Below are 18,270 nucleotides of genomic sequence, written 5' to 3'. Positions count from 1 at the left end.
ACAGAAATCTGTTATGTCTGTCGCCGAGGTGGCCTCACAGCTACTAGTGCAGCCTCAATGGCACTTAAACTGAGTCCAAACTGCTCTATTAGGCCCCGAATTCGGGCAAACAGGTGAATCATGTCTAGTTCATCTGCAGTTTCTCAGCCTGGGCTGTCTTCAGCTTCCATGTCAGTGTCGCTTGCATTGGATGCAGGCAACAATGTCACTATTGGACCACTCTGGAAAAGTCTTAACTGCACTGTTTGCATCTCTAAATGTGTGAAAGGTGACAGTTCCCATAGTGCCTTTCCGCTGCAAAACTTCTGCATAGGCCTTCACAGGCATCACTGGCGTTGGCCAACACTTGAGCTTTGCCCACCATGCGATGTGCTGGGGAGTGATGTCACGTGACTATGCCCTAAGTCACATGACTATGCCCTATGCTTCTCTAGGTTCTGTCAGCACCTGAACAACCACAACCAGGCCAGCCAGCTGGCACCTTTCCTGGCACCTTTCACCGATGGACTCATATCACTCTCGACGCAGTTCTCCTCTGATGTGCTGGCCTTGGCCATGGAGGCCCTCTCCATTGTCATTGCGGTAAGTTCCTCCGCTCCTTCTCGACTGTTGGTCTTGGCTTCTCGTTTCACCTTTTTTTTTTTTCACCTAAATTCTCAGAATAATCTCCGGCCTTCTCTGCGTCACTGCTTGGTTGCCTGTTGCAGTGGTCAAGACTTGTCTTTGTGCACAGGTTGACCCACAGTTCACCCAGACTGTAGAGAACAGGGTGTCTCCTCTTGCCATTGCCGTGTTCCTGAAGTACAACAGCGGTGCGTATGACAAGGCAGCCTGTGCCTTGTGTTATGATGGCCTTTTAAAAGATTGGGCTCCAAATTTTTGCTGCATGTTCCTGCTTTGGAGTGATGTGCAGAACATTAGTAAGCGTTGATCACGTTGAATCTCCTTGTGCCCAGTAAATAATTCTCATTGAATTTCTCCTCCCGTGTTTTTTCGCTTTTCGGTTTTAACAGCTGAAGGGTGGCTGTGACATCAAAGTTAACTTCAAGTCGTGTGAGGCACAAAAACTATGATGTCACACCTACTTAATCTTTCATTTCGGCTCTTTGGGTGGGCTGGCATGAGATCTGAAGTTAGTTCAAGTGTCAAAGCAGTGATTACATAATTTTTTTTGCTGGAGTTGGTGTGGGGGGGGGGGGGGGGTTCTTCCAACAATATGCCATTAGTTGCTGCTGCAGCAGGCTCTTCTTGGTTTGAACCTGTTTAATTCAAGTTTTAAGTTATTCAACAGCTGTATTACAAAGGCTTCGTGTAATTCAAACTCCGCACAGTTTGACCTAACTTTCAGTCCTCTTTGAATTTGGATTGCCAAGAGTCGACTGTGTGTAATTTGCTGTGCTGGGAGTGTTGCAAATATGGAAAGCCAGAGGTTCCATTTTGTGAAACCAGTGCCCTTGTTCTGGTCCCAGACCCTATCCTGGTGTCAATATGCCAAGACATCTTCAAGGAACTCTGCCAGAACTCCCTCTGTTGTGGAGCCCTGCAGCAGCGGTTGCTGCCCACGATAGTTTCCATTCTGCAAGCCCCACTGGACAGGATACCATCTGGTCTGCAGGCAGTAAGTCATTGGGCAAAGCACTGAAAGGTGGTGGGGCATGCATGCATCCTTGAGCCGTGAGTGGTATCCGCTTGGGGGAGCCTGTCGGTTAGGGATGACAGCTGCATCGAGTACCGTATTTACTCGAATCTAGGCCGGCCACGATTCTAAGCCGAGACCCGAAAGTTGAAGGCCACAGAAAAAAAAAAAACTTACCTCGATTGTAGGCCGGCCGAAAAAACAACTGCGAACAAGAGGTACAGCATGCAAATGATATTTATTGCCAGGAACCCGCTCAGGCTGATCCCGGGCTGGCGTTTGGGCGAGGAGACATATGCAACGCCAGCCCGGGATCAGCCGCCGAAGTCCCGCTCGGCTTGAAGATTTGACGACTGCTCTGCAGCGAGTATAACTTTCCGCTTGAAGGCGGCACTATAATGGCACCGCCTGTTTGGTGCCATGGTGTTGGTGATAAAAACCACGCACGAAAACTTCACTGCTGCGAATGTGCTCACGCCACCGCACGAGAACAGAACAAGGCCAAAATGGCAGCCAGTGCTCATGTGTGCTTTGATCAGTATCGGCTACGGATAGCAACGGCTACGGATAGCAACGGCTACGGATAGCAACGGCTACAGTGCTGTCTTTCGTTGGCATTTTGTGGGGGCGCCACCTGCGTGCTACATTTATTCGTATTTTACGAATACGAAACCTCGAAACGAAATCCTCGAATCTAAGCCGACATAAGAGTTCTACATCTCGTTTTTTTGAAAAAACTATCGGCCTAGATTCCAATAAATACGGTAGTGTTGGTGCTATGTGTCTTGGCATTGAAAGGGTGCATTCTGGTGTCAAGAGTATGAAACAACCCACTGCGCATCTCTCAATTCAGAATGCTTGCTTGAATGCTTGGAAAGGCCCTTAAAATGTCATTTCTAAACATTTCGTTGGAAATGCCTAGGGCGGATGGAACTGAACTTTGCAGAAATCTAGCTTATCTTGACTCTGTCAAAGCCGTGCAAGAAAGTTCTCCAAATGGCAGCATTGAACTGAAACCCTGCATAGTAGTGACCAAGCATGTAAAACAGTGGAACCGAGGACAGACGTAGCCGCTGTTGCTGTTGTGGGGGTGTAGTGACTTTTGTGGGTGTCATGTGGTTAAATTATTGTATCGAATAGAGGCAGGCGAGCCATTGCAGTTCACGGCATGCTTCTGTTCACTTTGTTGTCGTGAAGCCTGCAGTTGCTTTTTATATATGTGGTCCTGAAAAATAATTACAGATTTTGTTCATTAATAAATGGTGGGCGTGGGTTGCATGTTTAGGTTTCCCTGGATGTCCTGCAGACAATAGTCAGGAGCAGTACGCCACCACTCGCAGAGCCACTCATCACACAAGCGTTTCCCGTTGTGGTGCAATGCGTCATGCACACGGACGACAACTCAACCTTGCAGGTACAAGTCGCTTGCCCATTCTGGTAATTCTGGTCTTTAGCATGAGCCTTTTGCTGCTGTTTTAACTGCTTCAAGTGCCAAAACTAAGGCAGAGCTTATGTTTTTCAAGTCACATTTATTAACGGCAGTCTTATGCTCAGCAGCTAGGTTTTGTGCGACAAATATAAGTGCACCTCCTGGCAAAGGATAAGAGTTGACTCCACACAAACTCTGTAAAGTTGATTGCTTAGCTCATTATAGACGTATCCCTATGAAAAACCTGGTTAGGGGGGAAAAGTGCCTTTAAAAAACTTTTTTTACTAATGAAGTCACAGCTATCAAATATTGAGGGAACGTATTTTTTTACATATGATTCCAAATATCTCATTTATGTAAAGCAATTGCTTGCACACTTATGTAATATGTTGCGTAATTTTTTGCCGACAGCTTTTAAGAAATTTTGCTACTGTGCACTCTCTAATATGCATGCCATGATTTCTCTTGACATCAAGGTATGCAATAAGGCTATTAAACAAATCATCCTACCTGACATAGTAATTGAGCTATATAGTGTTTTCAAGTTGTCACTTCTGAACAGGAACAGGCTTTAGTGAGATGAACACGAGCAGTAGTGCTATGCTTTTGCATGGGATTTTCAAGGGGGTTTCCTGTCTGTTCAGTATAAACATTGGTAGAATCTCAATGATGCAAACCCACTTGATACGAATTTGTAAAATGCCCTGGCCAGAGTGCATTGCGTGCCATGGCCAGAAATTCGGATGTTGCGAACAAACACTCGCCCCTCAGCGGATGATACGACCGTGCGAGCCATGACTGCACCCTCGAGCACCAAGTACTTGCTGCCCGTATGTCACCGATGCCGTGATCGCCGGTCGTGTGGCATGCACCGCGAGCAGTTAACTGTGGCGCGCGACCAGCATAGCGCCAACATCGCATGTTGGCGGTGGGGCGCGGTCATAAGTAAACCCCGTCAGTTGAAAACAGATTTGTGCAGAATCTGCATACGAATTTTGTTCGTTGTGTACAATACGAATTTCAGATGATACGAATATTTTTTATGTCCGCATCAGATTTGTATTATCGAGATTCTACTGTAATTTGATATGTCCGGGTTCACTGTATCCAAACTCGAGTGTATAACTGTGCATACATACGTCTCTCTCAATTTTTTTACCTTAATATAGGAAACAAAATTACCTAAGCATGTCCTGAAAATTCGCATTAGAGTATCATAATTTCCAGGGAGCTCTTTAGCCTTGCAAAGCAATGGGAAATGTTATTAGGTACATTGACAGTTTCTCTAGGGGTGTGTATGTTGTGACCGCTCTTTAGTAAGCATTGCTCACAGGTCTCTTGTGACAAAGAGTGAGAGGCGCTAATAAATGTTTAATAATTGCATAATAAATGTTTTGTTGTAGAGCCCTCTCATTCTTGTTAGTCACTTTCCTGGTTTACTGATGTTGGCCATAAGCTTGGGCACATTCTTATATTCTGTGCACTTAGCTTCTAAGTTGGACAGATTTAGAAAGTCTTGCTGCCAGTACATCACTTGCTGCCTGATGTTTGTCTGAAAGACAGCCTGCTGTAGATTTAAGCCCACCTCGTGCAGACCAAAAATGTGTTAGCCATGGTTCTCTTTGGCCAAACTGCTCTTGCTCCATTGAACCGACTTGGACTAGTCAGGCTTGTCAGGCTTGTGATAAGCTGACTGTCATTTCTGGCTCATGATGAGTCCAACTTGTCGTGTGTTATCTAACACTGTGTGTCCTCTTTAGGGCGAGTAGGGCTCATCCAAAGGATTTTTTTTTTTTTTTGTGGTTTGCTGACAGAGGGCAGCATGGGTACAGAATGTCCATTTCGGTACCCTTTTTGGAAAAAAAATGTGTCTTTGAAGGGGTTAAAATAGTAATATAAAATCATCATCGTCATTTTGCTAGAACATTAAGCCATGGCATATATTGCATGTTCTTTTTTCAGAATGGCGGAGAGTGCATCCGAGCATACGTGTCGGTTGCGTATGAACAGGTTGCAGCCTGGCGAGATGAGCAAGGCCAGACTGGGCTGTACTATGTGGTAAAGGTAAAAAGATTCATGTTCTTTTGAATTTGATACACGATGTAATGGCGTTGATCTGTTTCTATGATGCCATACCTTATTGCATTGCAGAGCGAGTTCTGGGCAGTTCTAGCTTTACGTGTATGAGAGAGATTTTCTTGGTAAAACCTCATTGCCTGTCTTTTTTTTTTTACTTAAGGGAGTTCAAGAAGGATGTTTTGTATATGGGACCTCTCCCCTCCTAACCCAACCACCCTCTCCAAGGGGTGCCCATACAAGTCCCTGGTGCATGTTACCGTTTTACTGTCACACCTAGATTTTTCTGGTCGCCCAGTAATATAGTTTGAATACAACTCAGGAATAAAATGGCTAATTCCCCTCAAAGGGGGTCCTCCAACCTCTGGTGTTGACCAAACAGCTGCTAGCAGGTGCATGCGAGCATGTGCAAGGCAGTTGACTTCAACCTTACGGGTACAGGTTGCCACCATTGTTTCCTTGAGGTGTATTTTACTGTGGTGACAGTGTATGGCAAGGCTGTAAGAGCAACGTTGTTATTGAGATTTGAAGCAGAGAGAGAAATGGGAGGCATAGTTGCCGTTTTGTATTACCATTTGTACCATTTGTCCACGCTATTAATGCGACAGCATGAACCCTGTTTTGATCAAACAGTGCTCTCTGTTGGTCCCCAGGTTGCCCAGCATCTGCTGGACCCCAAGACACCAGAGTCGGCAGCCATGTTTGTGGGCCGTCTGGTGTCGGTGCTCATTTCGAAGGCTGGTGCATCACTGGGCGAAGGCACCGAGCTGCTGCTTCGAGCTGTGCTCAGCAAACTGCAGCAGAGCGAGACCCTCAGTGTCATTCAGGTGAGGGCGTGTTGCTGTGGCTATTCATTCAAATCGATCATTTTTGCCTCTTCATTGCAACAGCGGTGGATGCATATCAGTAGGGTAAAAGAATGAAAAAACTGGAGGGGATACTTAAAGGACTATAGACAATTTTATTGCATGCATGTTCTCTGCTTCAGAATGATGTGTTAGGCATTAGAATACATGGATCACCGTGTGGTATTCCCCTACGACCGCTAAGTAATTTACAGTAAAAGCTCGTTAATTCGACACTGATGGGACCGCGAAAAATTGTCGAATTATCCGAATGTCGAATTATCGAATGAACAACAAAAAACAATGTTTGCCGCAACAGGACGTATACCTTTATTTGGCAAGGAAATCTGTAATCACCATCTGCTTTTTCGAGCGAATTTGAGCGACTACGATAGCTCTAACAGCTGCCAGGTGCTCCGCGGCACATGCGCCGTCAGGGATTTGTTCACAGAAGTCCTCCCGCACGGACAAGGCTTCTGCGGCTTCTTTCACCGTGCACTTCGGCATTTGGGACAACTGCTCACAATCGTAAATCGTCGTCGTTGTCAGCGCCTGTCACTTTAATTATTTCATCCTCGGTCAGCTGACAGGACACAAAGGCGAGGCGCGCAGGCCCTGCGCGCTACCCACCCGAAAGCAGCGCGGGGAGGAGGTGGGGAGGAGGTGAAGGGAGCGGACTCCCCGCTTATCTGTTTTTTCAGCCAGCGTCGGGCGTTGTTGCTGGGACACTCGTCTTATCTTTTCTCTTTATCTTTCCTCTGATCTTTTAACTCTCCTCTATCTGCACATGGCAGCGGTGGTGGCTCGGCTGAGCCAGTAGGCAATCCCTTGCAATTTCCTTTCACCCTTCTCTCAGTCGCAACAAAACAGCAACAACAAGCAGCGCAGTAAACACGCTGACAAAGCGCGCATTTACCAAAAAAGGCGCCGTAAATAACCGCGATCGTAGCGACTGCTGCGACACAACAAAGCACAAAAAAAAGACGCCAGCCGCTTCGGCCGCCGCTAGCTCGCTTCCTCGGATGGATGGATGATATGACCATACGGATGGCCTATCAGCCGTACAGTAGCGCCGCTCATGGCAGTGTTTTTTCTTTTTGCTCTTGGCAAACCGGCTTGGCGGGCTGCGGAGTGAAGTCGAATTAACCGACGCACGGCAAAATTTGTTCGAATTAACGAGAGTTTCGCCCCATAGACTCCTATGTATAATTGTAGGGACCTCGCGCGCGCGTCGAATTATCCGATTTTCCGAATTAACGGGGGTCGAATTAACGAGCTTTCACTGTATAATTGAATTTCTGCTGTCATGATGTTTCGGTTTCATCAACCGAACGATGGCTGTGACGAACATTTGAAATTTAGGTCACGTGAGGGACGGAAAAAATGGAATATAAATGCTGTTACGTAGTCTTAACTCGCTACAGCACATAAACCAGCTTGCTTCAAGAGCTAGCATTACAACAAATGATGTGTCAAGAGTTATATTGCCGCTTTTTTTGTGCCTCACTTGAGCTAAAGTTCAACTACACATCACAGCCATCATTTGGTTTAGTTTGGTTTATGGGGTTTAATGTCCCAAAGTGACTCAGGCTATGAGGGACACCGTAGTGAAAGACTTCGGAAATTTCGACCACCTGGGGTTCTGTAACGTGCACTGACATCACACAGTACACGGGCCTCTAGAATTTCGATGGACCGCCGCGGCCAGGACCGAACCCGCGTCTTTCGGGTCAGCAGCTGAGCACCATAACCACTAAGCCGCCGCAGCGGCTTTCATAGCCATCATTTGGTTGATGAAACTGAAACATTGTCGTAAAGATTTTCAATTATAAATAATTTAGCAGTCATAAGCAAATACCATGGGGTGCTCCCGTATACCAATGTGTTACGCATTATTATAAATAAGATAGCACAAAAGCAAAAATTTTGTGTTTATAATCCTTTGAGCTGCACCTGAAGGGTATGATGCAACAGTGTTAAAGGGTTGTTGTCCATATGTGTGGAATTGGTCATTCTGTACTTTACATTCATAGATCTCTCGGAGTCTTCATGTGACTCCTGGTGCAGTGGCGCAATGGTGCAGCGGTTAAGCAATGCGCCACTGCCCTGCAATGGCAGGTGCTGCCACCGGTGGGGCTTGTGAGACCTAGGTTGAACTTCCCGAGCAACCTCTCGCTACCAATCATTAATTTAACTGCCTCCTGCCGTGGTGGGTAGTTTGCTCAGAATCCAATGTGCAGGTTGTGGTGACACCATAAGGTCACGTGACCTGGCCCACCTGCCACCTAGGCTGCATTTCCATCATTAAAGTGCACTGTCAATGCTCCTTCCCATTCGCCACATTTCGTTAATGGCTGTGAAAGAAGCTTTCTCAAGAACCTGTAAAATGCTTAAAGGTGATTTCAACAGCTGTCAGCTGACTGGAGACATATGCGTACTACCGGATTGCATGATGTGAACAGGCAGCAAAAGGTGTGTCATCACTCCATGAAACATCATGAGGTGTCTCGTGCACTACTAGGAGCTTTGAAGTGCGCTACATTAAGTTTGGGGATAATGACGACCAGCGTACTAATTTTAACTTGCTATTGTGCATCTCTAACTTATCCTGTCTTCCTGCTTGCAGTGATGTGTTTGCATTGTCGGTGTGTACCACATCTCTTACCAGTTCTTTACTTCGTTATCATGTGCAGAGTTTGGTGCTGGTGTTTGCACACCTGGTGCACACTCAGATGGGTGCTGTGCTAGACTTTCTGTCTGGTGTACCGGGCCCCACAGGCCAGTCTGCACTGGCTTTTGTGCTGACGGAGTGGTGCTCACGGCAGACCCTCTTCTTTGGAGCTTATGAGAACAAAGTGAGGTGAGTTGAGAGCAGAATATGAGCGTTAAGGGAGGTGTGCTATGCATGAACTCCATCTTGTTTACTTTCCACTAATTGCTTGTCTTAAAAAAATTGGCAGTGGCTTAGCTCTGGTGAAGCCTGGATATACAAGCGAAAAACTGCAGGTATGCTTTGTTTGACGTCATGGCTGTCGCAGTTCACGCGCAATCCACTGGAAACACCACGATAACGTTGTAGGCAGGCGCGTTATTAGCCCTCCTTCCGCATGCATAGCAACTGTGGTAAACACGCGGCTGCAGCAAAAGGGCAAACGGTGGCGAGGAGGCGAGCGCGCAGTAGCCAACCACTTCTACCACTTCTGGGTCTTCTTTTCCTCCTTCCATGGCAAATGTCTGCGCCTCTTCTATGGCCACCGCCGCTGCTCACGAGTTCTCGCAACACCTTGCGAAAGAACCTTCTCCTCTTGGGACGGCGGCGGCGACCGCACGGCAGCGGCGAAGGGTAAAACGGTGACGAGGAGGAGAAGTGGCAACGTAGCGCGCGGCCTCTTCTACGGCCGCCGGCGCCGCTCACACGTTCTCGCAACGCCTTGCAAAAAACCTTCTCCTCTTGGGACGGCAGTGGCGAGGCGTAATCCGGTGGCGAGGAGGAGAAGTGGCGACGTAGCGCGCGCCGAGGGGTGGCTCACGCGAAGCGCGGTGTTGACGAGCCTAGTGAAGCTTTTCACTTAAAAAAAAATTGCTGGGAAGGCTAGACCCAGGGTCTAGATTAACTCTTTCCTTACCACGGGGAAATTGGCTGTTTTTTGTATGGTTTAGTTACGAATTCTTTGTGCAACAGCTACTAAATGTACAGTGCCATGCGGTACAAAATGAACGTGCTTTCAAGCAGTATTTATTTTTAAGAAATACAAAAAAATTGATTTACATAAAAATATTCATGAACAAAAAAAACAAAAAAAATGCAAAAAGTTTCTGAGTAAGGAGTAATATCTCTGGCAAAAAATTTTTTACCGAAATTCCGAAATATACAAATTGTGGGTATATCAATAGGCAACATTTCTTTATAAAATGATACCCATACACTCAGTACTCTTTGAGTTAGGAAAAATTACAAGACGCATAGTGAAATATTCAAGTTCTTGATTGGTCCTACCTAAATTTTTTTTTTCAAGGAAAAGATTAACTTATAGCACAATACTATATACCAAAACGCGCGTGTTAAATGCACAGTACAAAAGCACATTACGAAAGAAATACAGTAATAACAAAATGGGTAATAAAAATTAGCAATCACAAATAATTAATGAAATTAGAGCTCCCGGCTGATCGGCTGCGTCTTCCTCATCTGAGCTGAACTCCGACGACGCGACACCGATGTCCGAGTCATCTGTGCTCGATGAGTCTAAAAGATCATTTGCGGGGTCGTCGGGATCCAGCAAAACTGCGATCTTTCGAGCGCGCGCGGTTTTGGATGTCGACGCCATCACTCCGCTCAAGTGCACGTCAACCTTCGCACCCGCGCGCCCTTTAAAAATCGCCGCCACGCGGTAAAAATGTGAACTGTGCAGAAAGGAAACTCTACTTTGTATAAAATCACCGAGATGGCGCCACAAGTCCAGGGCGCAGTGGTATTTTTAAAATTCGCGCTCAAAAACTTCGCTCGCCAGCGGTCGACGTCCAATTGCGGTGGTAAGGAAAGAGTTAAAGGTGGGACTAGCCATGCAGCTTTTGACTTTGTGTTTTACAGCGAAAGCTGCAATAGCTTTGTGCAAGCCGTTTAGTAGAAGCAATTTAGCAGCAGCCGGCTACATATCTCAAAGTGCAATTGAGGTGTTCACTGACCCAGGGAGCCAGTTATGCGCTTTTCATTTCCTCAAAGACCAATGGAGTACAGTGAAATCTCGATACAACGAACTTCGCGGGGTCGCGAATAATCGTTCGTTATTTTGAAATATCGTAATAACGAAAGACTCGCGAAAAAAGGTAGTAGTATTACTGGACAATGAAAATACTGTACCTTCAGGAAGGGCACACGACAAGCTATGTAATTTTCAAACAGGAACGCAAACGAGAGGTTCAGCGCTCGTTTATTTGAAGAAATCCGTGATTCTGGCGGGTGCGACACAGGCGCCCCAGGACGAACTCTTCAATGTCAACTTTTTGGAGCACAGAATCAGGCACATCGCTACAACGTCCGATGAATGTGCGAAGTTTGCCTATGGATGCAAGAACCTCCGCGCTAGACACAGGTTCGGCCGCTTGGTCTGCAGGCGGCGAGTCGGCATCGTCGTCCAGTTCATTTTCTTCGCCGCGCTCTCCATACTCGCGAACGCTACTCACGATGTCTTCTACAGTCAGGGGCAGCATTTTCCGACTCGGCGTAGTCGGCAAAAGTTACAGAAGAGTCTACAAAGAGTTTCGCAGTGACTTCAGTCCGCACATCTTTTGCGCTGTCGTCATCCGTGCTATCAGCGTCATCGCAGTCTTCTGTGTGAAGCGGCGATTTCACCAGGCCAGCTTTCCTCCAGCAGTTGTTGATGGTCGAGGCCTTTACGTTCCACCACACCCCAGTTACCATTTCGGCAGCCTGGCGGAGGCGGACATTTATGGCTGTCGGGAGTCCGAGCCGAAGGTTTAACAGCGCTGCACTAGGCGCTTCCGAAACGATGTGTTTCCTTAAGCGTGAACTGCCGTCGCTTCATCTTGACGCTGGCGCCCGCAGAATTCATCGTCAGCACAGTCAACACGCAGCGGCGAGAAACGACTAGGCCTCGCGTTCGCGGCGGCCGCACACACAAAAAGAAAAGCGCGGAGGTAGTCTAGTCACATGCACACCCACGGCCGGTCTCGACGCGCGCGCTCTCTCTCGCTCTCTCTTGAGGAGAGAGCGCGCGCGTCGAGACCGGCCGTGGCACACCGTGGGAGAAAAAAAAAAAAAACGGAGGAGGAGAGACGAGCCAACTTCCGGTTGCGAGGCGGCTTCGGATTGGACTGGATTGTATCGGATGCCTGCCCTTGGCGATTAGCAGAGTTAGCGTGTGCCTCTCGGGGAGTCTGCTCACTTCTCCGGGGTAAGTTCGTAATAATGAGGTGCATTTATAATAGGTGGGCAAATAAATTATGCTCGTTATTCTGAAATGTTCGGTATTTTGAAATTCGTAGTAGTGAAATATTTTTACATTGAAAATATAGATATTTTGGCGGGGATTTTGAAAAAGTTCGTAAATATGAAAAATTCGTTAATGTGAGGTTCGTAGTAACGAGATTATACTGTATAAGGAAAGGCACATTCCTGCCTCAGCAAACCTCTCCCGTTAGCAAGCAGTGTGAAGTCAGGGAAGCACATGGTCAAGAGGGTATGGTGAAAGAAAACGGACTTGGTTGGCTAAAGTGGCCTTTCCGGTCTGGTCTGCTTGCTGTCTGCCTGCTGTACGGAGCATTGCGAGCTATCCAGCAACATGTATTTTCCTCCTGCAATTGTGCATTAACTATACTTAAATAAGGCCCAAGTACGTGTCACTCCAGTTTCCGAAGCATTTGTAATTAGGCACCGTGTACAGTGCCACAAGGAGCATAGCTTGCTGTTGCTTTTGCACTGTGGCTTGTATGTGTATGGGGAGATGTACCCCCTTTGTCAAAAGTAACCGGGCACAGGTGGTTTGTGTCTTAGCCGCGTAGCGAAGCACTTAAGGCAGCCCTTAAGCTCTACCTCTGTGTAAAATAAGGTGAGCCCTTGTCTTCACGTTCTGACACCTTTTGGTCTTAAGGGGTGCCATAATGGCTCCGTTATACGGTTGTGAAGCAAAAACCTGCTGCTCGGTTACTTTTGACTAACGGGGTACATATACTAAGCACACTTTGCCGCTCCAGCTGTATTCATACTTAACCTAATATACCCTGTGGCATGGGCTGGGACGTTAGTTTCCTTTCTTTTCTTTAGTTTCAACACAGTTTTTTTGTATTGATACCTGTGCCAGCACAAATTTATAAAGCTGTGGTTTGTTGTTTATTGTTTACTGTTACGAGCAGAATTTCGATGATACAAATCTCACGGGGCTGCGAAAAAGTTCATATCATCCGAAATTTTGTACCATGCAAAGCGAACAGATTTCGTATGCAGAAGCATGGGAAATGCATTCATGCAGGTCTATTCCGTTGCTGACAGGATTTATTTATGTCCTCTCAGGCACTGCTCACTCTTTGGAAATGCATACAGCGCAACTGGCGATCGCAACATATGTGCACGCCGCGCACTGCCAATCAATTCCTGTGTTTGGAGCATCCGAATTTCTACACATTGTACACAATGCACTTAGGCCAGGCAATTTAATGGATTTCTAACACCCCGAAATTCGTATCAGCCAGGATTGTATCATCGAGATTCTGTGTGATCACTTTGGCCTCGCCCTGTGGTCTGCAAGCTGTCCTTGTTAGCTTAGCTCATAAAGCGATTGCCTCGGGCAGGTTGTGGTCCAGGGTTCAATCCCCCAGGCCAGGACTAATTCAAGCTTTGTTGCTTTCCACTTTAATTTAGTCTAATAAAACCTTGGTGTAACATGTGAGGGCATGCACTTTCAATGGTCTTTTGTTCTGGCTTTGAACCCCTGGCACTCGTAGCTGTGTACATATACCAAGCAGAGTGAACCCATCCAGCAGCTAGTGTCGCTAACTAGATCTGAATGATTGGTTGTTTATGACACCAACATTTAAGTGACACTCGCTCCAAATGACGCTTGAATTTCCCGCAATATTTTGTTATTCTCCTAAACTCATCCTTGGAAACTGCTGCAGCATCCTGGCACTGTGCAAGCTTCTCGAGCATGGCATTCAGACCAATGACTCTCGGCTGGTTGACATCAGTGTGAAAGGGGACCGGGTGTTCAATATGAATGAAGGCATTCGAACAAGGTCGAAGGCTGCCGCCAGTGAGTATGCCTTGCCCCACGCATCCCTGACTCGTTTGGAATCGCCACTGAAATGTATTGTTCATCACTGGTTAATCAGTTGCTTTTCAGCTTTGTTTGTTGGCACTTTTCTGCTTTCTTTATTAAGTGTATGGAATCCTGCTCTAATTGCTACATTTGTTTGCTTAATAGAAAAATTTAACTTTAATAAGACATAGACGACAGATTGAAATTGGCCACTATCAGTTGATTTCCACGTTCTGATGACAGTTTAACACTATAGTCAAGCGGCATTCTGATGGCTGGAAATTAGCTAGATAAGGCTAATAAAATTGAATGCTGGTATTGATGCCGCAAGCTGTTTTCACAAGCAAGCTTTGATAATGTCAGGTGCCCTTTTCTCGTTTGCTTGTGGATATGTGGGGCTAGACAATGCTGCTGTCCACTTTAGCCAGCTGTCACGAGTTTTAATACGGTGGTGAGAAATAATGCCCCTTTAACACCGCACTTCTCAGCTGTAAATGCATCGCTTGCTGCCACTCAAGCACGCTAGCAGAGCTACAAAAGGCCAAACAATTGACTTTTAGGGAGAACAAAAACTGGTTGGAGTTGTCTTTGGCGGGGTATGATAATAGTCGAGTTGTATCTAGAAAACCTTGAATATCAGTGTGTCATAAACATAAGTACAAGCGCATTGATTTCGGTAAAGGCCTAAAATGATTGGCACCCTCAGATTGCGCTGATGCTTCTCAAATTTTGCGATTTATTCGTGAAGTGCAAGTGCCAACTGCAGTGGCTCTCATTGTCTGCTGGTTTAAAAGCATGTGCTTAGATGGTATTGAAAAGCATTTTCTTGCGTTGATGGGGTGTGCCCGTGTGAGCTTCATTATTGGTTAATTGCACTTTGGTTATGAAGTAAACTTATTTTTGCCACTGCTCAATGCGATTTGCAGATCCTGATCAGTGGACGGAAATCCCTGTCCTGGTTAAAATATACAAACTTATGATTCATGAGCTTAGCAACTGTCTGGACCATGCCATGATGCACAAGGAAGAAGATGACTCCGAGGTATGTTCTCTTGTTTTTCCCTTCTTGATTTTGGTTTAGAGAAGTGTATAAAATGGGGTAAAGTTGTGCTAAGCTGCCCATGTACGAAATGCATCAGTACCGTATCAAAAATTAGGTTGTGCTGTCCCACTGCACACCAACTAAGTTTTTAGGTGCAGTAATGAACCTCGGAGCTTTACGGCTTTCAGCACCACTTTTCGTGCCTCCTTGTTGGGCTTTTTTTCTATCCTAGCTTGAATGATACTTCAGGTACAGTCAAATCCACTTATAACAATACTGAAGTGCCATGGAAATACCATTGTTATAACCAATAATTGTTATAACAGGGTTGTGCTGAAAATACCATAGAACACATGCAAAAGTTGACGGTGCCACTACCGGCCATTGTTATATCCGATATATTGTTATAACCGGTATTGTTATAAGTGGGTTTGACTGTAGTCCGTGCTCATAGTCTCCTTTCTAGTCTGACTCTCTTGCTGTCGAAAGCTAGCCGTTGTAACAGTCGAACCCACATATATCGAACTCGAAAGAAAAAAAAAATGCCTTCGTGTTAGATATAACTTATTGATATGGAAAAGAATTTATTTCTATGATAGCCACATTATGATAGCCACATACTGGTGTAGATTACTGAGCAAAATAGTCGCAAATTTTTTTCTGTCATCTTCATTGCGTCGGAGAGAACATATTTTTCAGTGTTATCTATGGACACTGAACAGCTGAGTCTGCTGCCTTCTATCGACATGCAATAGCAATGAACCATGTTGAGTGCATGGAGCACTTCGAAGCACATGGGAACAGGCTCTGTCAAGTCCTCGTGACAATTTGCATCAGTGGTGTCCTGCTTATCCGCGATGCCGGCAATGATGTCTTCATCTGTGGTCTTAACGTCATCATCCGCAGAGACAAAATCGCCTACAGCAGCCCCATCACAAATAGCAGCAGGAAATTCAGACAACTGGTCTCACAGATCATCAAGGCCTGTGGTGGCTTCGTCGAGCTCACCTGACTGCCACATCTCCGGGGAAGCAGAGACCAGCATGTTGGAAGCAGTTCTGCTTAGTTTCGTTTTTGATGTCATTCCACGACCCACTCGCGTAGACACAGTGCCTAAGAGGTCGATTTTTAGGTTTCTTTCAGTCCTCGAGTTCTGTAGTAGCCTTTCAGTCAGACGTTTCCTATAACCAACCTTCACTGGTCCAAGGGTTGAAGCACCAGTGTAATATTGTTCGGCGACAGGAAGTGAAGTTGCTGAAACTAGCACTGCGGGGGTGGGCAGAGCAGTTGTCTGTGAGGAGGCAGACATTGCGATCTTTGTTTATCAGGTCGTCATTCCAAGACTTAGCCACTTGGCAAAAAGTTCGCAGGTAATCCATGCCCTTCAATTGGACCTGTAGGCCAGCGAAACTGAAAGTGCATATGCAAGTATTGCAAAGGCTTGCTTTTTCCGATAATGAATGGTCAAAGCTTGGTTGATCCATCCATGTTGGTGGTGAACAACACTGATAGTCTAGCCTTGCTAATTTTCCTACCATGGGACTTGCCTCGACACGCCAGCGTCTTATCAATTTATTCACAACGTTGATGTCCATGGCGCGGCTCTCACCAGTGATTGCCTTGTCAACAATTTCTTGGTGTTCTTTAAAGCACTTCGCCGAACTGAAGCTACCATGGAAGTCGTGTCTGTTGAGAACAAAAGCAAAGTCCTTTGCTTTCTGCTTGTTTCGTGATCGAACGTCGAGGAACCATTTGTGCACTGCTGCCTCAACATCTTCATATGCAGCTCTACGTATACGTCTGGCATCACGAGTGCAAGGTCTCTTCTCCACCATAGTCCGAACGTCAGCCTTATTCTACAAAATGGTTCTAGCGTCCTCCTCGGAGTCTTGTACGCTGCGGCAACTTCGGATTTCTTCTCACCTCGTTCAACTGGCGTGATGATTTTCAGTTTCATGGAAAAGGGGAGGTTCTGCCATTACGCGGCTGCCATCACGCATGCACAATCACAACGAAATCCATGCGAATTGCCACTGGCAGCACGCACTGTGTGTGCGAACTGCAAGACAGCGCGGGCACAACTGACGCAACGCGCCGAAAATGCATGTTCTTAACAAGTACAGAAAGTTGAGCTAGTTGGTGTGGATTCATACTTAGCAGCGCAAAGAAACGAGGACCAAAGCGAACGAGGAGACACAACACAAGCGCAGACTATCAACTGAATTTTTATTCAGGAAAGGGAAACTTTTTGGTCCTCGTTTCTTTGCGCTGCTAAGTATGAATGCATGTTCTGCTTGGCCGGCTACGTGCCAGCCGCCTAAGTCGTGGAAAATCAGCGTCATCATTGGTCCGCGCAGTGTGTGGAACCGATGCACTGGTAGCACCTGCAGGCTCATGCGGGAAAGCTAACTTCCGGAGCGGTGCTGAGGGAAAGCCAGCTTCTTGAGTCGATCGGAACTGCGGGGAAGTTAACCGCCGGAGATGTGTTGAGGGAAAACCAACTTCTTGAGTCGACCGGAGTTGCCCGAAGTCCGACGTATCGGTTGTTGTTGTTAATTTTTGTACGATGTAGCCGTACATTTTTCTATACGTTCGCGTTATTGGTTTATGGTGCAGAGAAGTTATTCGGTATAAAGCGGATATATGTTGAGGGAAAACCAACTTCTTGAGTCGTCTGGAGTTGCCCGAAGTTCAACCAGTCGGATGTTATTGCTAATTTTTGTACGATGTAGCCGTACATTTTCCTGTAGTTTCACGTTGTAGCTTTATGGTGCTGAGAAGTTATTCAATATAAAGGACGATTCAATCTAACTTAGTTCGATACAATCGGGTTCGACTGTACTCAAATGCATCATATCGCTGGTGAGAAACTTTGGTGTTGAAAATGACTTATGAAATGAAATTTAATGTGGAAGACTGTTTGTAGCGCCGTTGATTTAGATGTACTTGCACCATTCTGCTGTACCATTATGTAGAATGTTCGGAGTTTTATTTCTGCCCTCTATTGTAGGCAGTGATGAGGTTAATGTCAATAATTTGGACTGTGCAAATCTAGTGATGCATCATTTTTTTAAGATAGTCCTGGAGCCTTCACTGTGAAGCCTCTTGCAGTCTGTCTGACCCTCGGCGGTTTGAGTGCAGACGTGGTGTCAAGCTGTGTGATTGCACAGGGTTAGTTGAAAACTTGGTTTGGGTCTCTCCGACTTTTCCGCTCTAGGATGAAGAATGGGAGGACGAAGGTGACATGGATGGAGATGGAGCTCAGCACATCATGAGCCATTTCGCACCTGCTTCAGACTACGCTGGTATGTTAGTCCCGTCTCTCTCTCTCTCTCCCTTTCTTTTTTTTTTTTGATTGCTTGAAACCCATCTATAGCTTGGTGCTTCTCCAGTAATTTTTCTGGTGGAATATTCTTGTGCATGCAGGGTCTCATAAAACTAAAGTGCATTCAGGCTGAGCTAAATCA

General features: G+C 46.1%; 1 protein-coding gene across 2 annotated transcripts in view; it reads left to right on the top strand.

Moving 5' to 3' along the window:
* Nucleotides 1-18,270, top strand: part of Ipo9 (Importin 9) — a 31,662-nt gene that overhangs the window by 9,888 nt on the left and 3,504 nt on the right. For both annotated transcript variants that reach the window (XM_089570929.1, XM_089570930.1), the window contains 10 exons: nt 435-582; nt 734-812; nt 1,470-1,618; nt 2,922-3,050; nt 5,028-5,129; nt 5,795-5,968; nt 8,680-8,846; nt 13,622-13,755; nt 14,688-14,803; nt 18,021-18,108. In XM_089570929.1, coding sequence (XP_089427055.1) covers nt 435-582; nt 734-812; nt 1,470-1,618; nt 2,922-3,050; nt 5,028-5,129; nt 5,795-5,968; nt 8,680-8,846; nt 13,622-13,755; nt 14,688-14,803; nt 18,021-18,108 — 1,286 coding nt within the window. The remainder of the gene's footprint in view (nt 1-434; nt 583-733; nt 813-1,469; nt 1,619-2,921; nt 3,051-5,027; nt 5,130-5,794; nt 5,969-8,679; nt 8,847-13,621; nt 13,756-14,687; nt 14,804-18,020; nt 18,109-18,270) is intronic.

This window comes from Amblyomma mixtum, chromosome 2 (genome assembly GCF_055824585.1).
Source record: "Amblyomma mixtum isolate Tamu chromosome 2, ASM5582458v1, whole genome shotgun sequence".
NCBI classification, from domain to species: domain Eukaryota; kingdom Metazoa; phylum Arthropoda; class Arachnida; order Ixodida; family Ixodidae; genus Amblyomma; species Amblyomma mixtum.
Note: the sequence above shows the minus strand (reverse complement) of the source record. Positions and strands in the feature narration are given on the sequence as shown.